This window comes from Odocoileus virginianus, chromosome 3 (assembly GCF_023699985.2).
Source record: "Odocoileus virginianus isolate 20LAN1187 ecotype Illinois chromosome 3, Ovbor_1.2, whole genome shotgun sequence".
NCBI classification, from domain to species: domain Eukaryota; kingdom Metazoa; phylum Chordata; class Mammalia; order Artiodactyla; family Cervidae; genus Odocoileus; species Odocoileus virginianus.
In genome coordinates this window covers 40,774,286-40,780,285 of record NC_069676.1, presented here as the reverse complement: position 1 = coordinate 40,780,285, position 6,000 = coordinate 40,774,286, and the positions used below count along the sequence as shown (strand labels likewise).

The following is a 6,000-nucleotide window of genomic DNA, read 5'->3' as shown; positions in this document are numbered from 1 at the left end:
CTGATACTACTAATACTACTACTTGTAAATTATGTAAATTGCTTTTTTTTTTTTTTATTGCACCAGGGCAGCTTATGGGATGTAGGATCTTAGTTCTCCCACCTTGGACTGAGTCCAAACCCTCGGTAGAGAGAACAAGGAATCCTAACCACTGGTAGGTGGTGGTAGTGGTGGTTTAGTCATTAAGTCGTCTCCAACTCTTTGCGACTCCAAGGACAGTAGCCCACCAAACTCCTCTGTCCATGGGATATCCCAGGCAAGAATACTGGAGTGGGTTGCCATTTCCTTCTCCAGGGGATCTTCCTGACCCAAGGATCAAACCCGAGTCTTTTGCATTTCTGGTGGTCTCCTGCATTGTTGGCGGATTCTTTACCGCTGGGCCACCAGGGAAGCCTTAACTTACTTTCTATAAAGTTGCCTAAACACAGAAAAACCTCCCTGGTCTGAGCAGATCTTCCCACCCTACTTAAGAGGGGAGAGGCCAAGATCAGCCTCCAGCGCTATGACCCCACCCTGAGGGAAGGGATTTTAGAGACTGGAGAGGCGACCATGATTTGGATTTGGAGGAGAGCCCAGACTAGAATGCTGCACCCCTGGTCACCTCAGTGGGGCTGGCACAGCTGGCATTACTGAGTGCTCCCTGTGTGCCTGCCACCTTTTGTGTTCCCATGACAGCCATGTGGGTTGGAGGTCATGTCCCCATTTTGCAGAAAACTTGGCCTCAAATGCCTTGTTCAGTTCAGTCGCTCAGTCCTGTCCAACTCCCTGCAACCCCACGGACTGTAGCACACCAGGCTTCCCTGTCCATCACCAACTTCCAGAACTTGCTCAAACTCATGTCCATCTAGTCTGTGATGCCATTCAACCATCTCATCCTCTGTCATCCCCTTCTCCTCCTACTTTCAATCTTTTTCAGCATCAGGGTCTTTTCCAGCGAGTCAGTTCTTTGCATCAGGTTGCCAAAGTATCGGAGTTTCACCTTCAGCATCTGCCCTTCCAATGAATATTCAGGACTGATTTCCTTTAGGATTGACTGGTTTGATCTCCTTGAAGTCCAAGGGACTCTCAGGAGTCTTCTCCAATACCACAGTTCAAAAGCATCAAGTCTTCAGTGCTCAGCTTTCTTGATAGTCCAACTCTCACATCCATACATGACTACTGGAAAAACCATAGCTTTGACTAGATGGACCTTTGTCAGCAAAGTAATGTCTCTGCTTTTTAATATGCTGTCTAGGTTATTCATAACTTTTCTTCCAAGGAGCAAGTGTCTTTTAATTTCATGGCTGCAGTCACCATCTGCAGTGATTTTGGAGCCCCCGAAATAAAGTCTGCCACTGTTTCCACTGTTTCCCCCATCTATTTGCCATGAATTGATGGGACCTGATGTCATGTTCTTTGTTTTCTGAATGTTGAGTTTTAAGCCAACTTTTTCACTCTTCTCCCTCACGTTCATCAAGAGACTCTTTCGTTCTTCTTTGCTTTCTGCCATAAAGGTGGTGTCATCTGTGTATCTGAGGTTATTGTTATTTCTCCCCGCAATCTTGATCCCAGCTTGTGCTTCATCCAGCCTGGCATTTCACATGATGTACTCCGGATATACGATAAATAAGCAGTGTGACAATATACAGCCTTGACCTACTCCTTTCCCAATTTGAAACCAGCCTGTTGTTCCATGACTGATTCTAACTGTTGCTTCTGGACCTGCATACAGATTTCTCAGGAGGTAGGTAAGGTGGTCTGGTATTCCCATCTCTGTAAGAATGTTCCACAATTTGTCGTAATCCACACAAAGGCTTTGGCGTAGTCAATAAAGCTGAAGTTGATGTTTTTCTGGAACTCACTTGCTTTTTCGATGATCCAATGGATGTTGGCAATTTGATCTCTGGTTCCTCTGCCTTTACTATATCCAGCTTGAACATCTGGAAGTTCATGGTTCACATACTACTAACCTGTACTGTTGAAGACTGGCTTGGAGGATGCTTTGTTAGGCAGTGAGAGAAGCCAGCATTGGACCCTACGCCCACCCTTTGTGCTTCTAGGCCCTGCGCGAGGAAGCTGATGCTTCCTTCCTCATTCTGGTCCACTACCCCACTTCAACTTACTCAGTCTTGTCCAACTCTGGGAACTAATGGACTATACAGTCCAAGGAATTCTCCAGGTTAGAATACTGGAGTGGGTAGCCTTTCCCTTCTCCAGGGGATCTTCCCAACCCAGGGATCGAACCCAGGTCTCCTGCATTGCAGGCGGGTTCTTTAGCAGCTGAGCCACAAGGGAAGCCCAAGAATACTGGAGTGGGTAGCCTATCCCTTCTCCAGGAGCTCTTCCCGACCCAGGAATCGAACTGGGGTCTCCTGCATTGCAGGTGGATTCTTCACCAACTGAGCTATCGGGGAAGCCCCACACATTCTGGTCCAGTGGTACCGAAACGCTCTCGGGCGTGGCCCCTTTAAAGGGGGGGGGTGGCTTCGCGGAGGGCGGGAACCCGAGGAGGCCGGAAGTGCGCATCACGTGCCTATAGGGCGGGCCAGCAGGCAGACCGGAAGCGGAAGTGGCCTCTCGGCCGCTGTGGCGGCTGAGTACCGGCGGCTAGGTGGAGTTTCTCCTGGAAACTTGTCTTGAGTGGAGCCAGACACTGAAGCCCCAGACACCGTGGTGTTCCGCCTTGGGAGGAACGAGGCAGTACCGGCTTCGCCGGGAGCGGGGCTCCGGAGCGTGTGTAGGAGTTTGCTGGGTGGCAGGAACTGCGCGGTCAACGCTCTTTTTTCCAGCCTGCAGGGATGGGCTCCAAGGCCAAGAAGCGCGTGGTGCTGCCCACCCGCCCGGCGCCCCCCACGGTAGAGCAGATCCTGGAGGACGTGCGGGGGGCGCCCGCCGAGGACCCCGTCTTCACCGCACTGGCTCGGGAAGGTAGGGGGAGCCCAGGTCGTGCAGGGTAGGGGCGGTCCCGAGACCCCAGCAAGAAGGGAAGCACCTGGCTGCTGTTGAGACGCACTGGCAGAGTTAAGTTGTCAGGACAGAGACTGTCTGGCCCTACAGTGCCCAAAATACTTAGGTCTGGCCTTTTGCAGAGAAAGAGTGTCCACCCCTTGTTCAGAAGATAAACGGAAAACAGTGAGTGCAGGGTCCGACATACAGTTGTAGTCTGAATACTGTGTTCTCTTTGAGGTTCGTTTATTCGTTTAACCTTATTGAGAACCTCTTATGGGCCAGGTTCTATTCTAATCATTGAGATGGTGAGGTGATATCTGAACGTTGAAAGTCCCTGGGATTTCCCTGCCTGTCCAGTGCTTAGGACTCTGCGATTCCACTGCAGGGGGCATGGGTTCAATCCCTGGTCGGGGAACTAAGATCCTACATACCACGTGGCACAGCCAAGAAAAGGGAAAAAAAAAAAAAAAAAGATGAAAGTGCCTGTCCTCAGGCCATTCTAGTGAGTAGAGAGGATCAGTGTAAGGCTTGTGGAATGTCAGAAGGTGAGAAACACATTGGGACTTTTTTGGGGGGTTCGTCTTTCTGTCTTTTTGTTTCTTTAAATTATAGTTGGTTTACAATGTTAATTTCTGTTTTATAGCAGAGTTACTCAGTTACACATACTCATTCTTTTCCATTATAGTTTATCACAGGATATTGAAAATCCTGTGCTATACAGTAGGACCTTGTTGTTTATCCGTCCTGTATATAATAGTTTGCGTATGGTTATCCAAACTCCCAGTCATTCTTTCCACTATCCCCCTTCCCGTTTGTGTTTGTTGTTCAGCCTCTCAGTCGTGTTCAACTCTTTGTGACCTCATGGACTGCAGCAGGCCAGGCTTCCCTGTCCTTCACCATCTCCCAGAGTTTGCTGAAACTCATGTCCATTGAGTTGCTATGCCATCTCAACCATCTGATCCTCTGTTGCCCCTTTCTCCTCTTGCACGAAATCTTTCCCAGCATCAGGGTCTTTTCCAATGAGTCGGCTCTTTTCCAATGAGTCTGCTCTTTGCATCAGGTGGCCAAAGTTTGGAGGTTCAGCATCAGTCCTTCCAGTGAATATTCAGGGTTGATTTCCTTGCTGTCCCTCCCCTTTGGCAACCACAAGTCTTTTCTCTGTGTCTGAGTCTGTTTCTGTTTCATAGGTAAGTTCATTTGCATTATATTTTAGATTCCACATGTAAGTGACATCATACAGTATTTCTCTCTTTCTGACTTCATTTAGTATGGTAATCTCTAGTTGCATCCATGTTGCTGCAAGTGACAATATTTTTGTGCTTTTTCACTGCTGAGTAATAATCCATTGTGTGTATATACACCATATCCTTTTTTTTTCTTACCGTACCTTTTTTATTTCTCTTTATCCATTTATCTGTCGATGGACATTTAGCTTGCTTCCATGTTTTGGCTGTTGTAACTAGTGCTTCAGTGAACATTGGGGTGCATGTGTTTTTTTGAATTATGGTTTCATCTGGATTTATTTGCACAGGAGTGGGATTGCTGAATCATATGGTACCTCTGTTTTTAGTTTTTTGAGGAATTTCTGTGCTGTTTTCACAGTGGCTGCAGTAGCTTATATTCCCACCAACAGTGTAGGAGTGTTTACTGTTCTCTCCACCCTCCCCAGCGTTTGTTATTTGTAGAGTTTTGGTGTTTTTTTTTTTTAATATTTATTTATTTGACTGTGCCAGGGCTTTGTTGTGTCATGCGAACTCTTAGTTGCAGCATGTGGGATCTAGTTCCCTGACCAGGGTTTGAACCTCAACCCCCTGCATTAGGAGCATGGCATTTTAGCCAGTGGACTACCAGGGAAGTCCAGTTTTTAATGTACAGTTTTTAATGATGGCCATACTGACCTGCCTTTCTCCGATAATTAGCAATACTGAGCATTTTTTCATGTGATTCTTGACCATTTGTATGTCTTCTTTGGAGAAATGTCTATGTAGGTCTTTGGCCCATTTTTCAACTGGGTTGTTTTGTGTATTGATATTGAGTTGTATGAGCTGTTTGTATGTTTTGGAAATCAGGCCCTTGTCAGTCACATCATTTGCAATTATTTTCTCCCAGCCTGTAGGCTGCTGGTTTCCTTTGTTGGGCAAAAGCTTGTGAGTTTGATTAGGTCCTATTTGTTTGTTTTTGCTTCTATTTCTGTTGCCTTGGGAGACTGACATAAAAAACATAGGTAAGATCTATGTCACAGAATGTTATGCCTATGGTCTCCTCTAGGAGTTTTATGGTGTAATGTCCTATATTTAGGCCTTTAAGCCATTCTGGGTTTATTTTTGTGTAGGATATAAGAGAGGGTTCTAACTTCATTGACTTACAAGTGGCTGTGGGACAATTTGTTTTTAAATTAAGTAACAGTAAAAATTCTGTTCTTTGCTGCACATGACCACATTTTACAGGCTCAGGAGATCCTTGTTGCTGCTGGGCTGGGGGCTCAGCTGGGGACATTTCTGTCACCTGGAACGTTGTGTTGATGGGGCCGCCTGAGGAACCACAGCACCTATTTACCCACAGCCCACAGCTGGGTCTTTGGCTGCTGCTTGAGCCCCAGCTTAAGGATCACAGGCCTCGGTCCCCAGCACTTGGAGGTTGGGGCCATGAGGCGTGGCCAGTGCTGGGGCCATTCAAGGAGCAGGGGGCTTCCCCTGCTGGCCTGTGTCCACCTCTGTGTGCACCTGCACTGTCTGGCCTTTCCCGCCTTGGTGTTAGGCAGGTGGTAAAGTGATCTGAATCAAATGCAGAGGTTCTGGCAAGTTTGTGGACAAGGGGACCAGGCAGAGCAAGGAGGACCTTGATGTGTGTCCATGTGACCCTGGAGCCTGTGCCTTTTCTGTCCTGACTCCCCACCCTCTCCTGTACCCTTTAGGAAGTGTGGTCACTGGGAAATGTGCGTCCTGGCCTCTTCCCATCTCCCTGAGTGCTCAGAGTGCTGGTGAGAGCCAGTGTGCTCTGTGATCAGGGTCAGAGCCCTTTCCAGGAGCCAGGACCCACCCCTTGGAGGGACTGTGGGTCAGTGGAGTCCAG

General features: G+C 47.8%; 1 protein-coding gene across 1 annotated transcript in view; it reads left to right on the top strand.

Moving 5' to 3' along the window:
- Positions 1-2,531: 2,531 nt before the first annotated feature.
- Positions 2,532-6,000, top strand: part of C3H19orf25 (chromosome 3 C19orf25 homolog) — a 5,008-nt gene continuing 1,539 nt past the window's right edge. Inside the window, exon 1 of the mRNA XM_020869990.2 lies at positions 2,532-2,907. Coding sequence (XP_020725649.1) covers positions 2,778-2,907 — 130 coding nt within the window. The 5' untranslated portion in view covers positions 2,532-2,777. The remainder of the gene's footprint in view (positions 2,908-6,000) is intronic.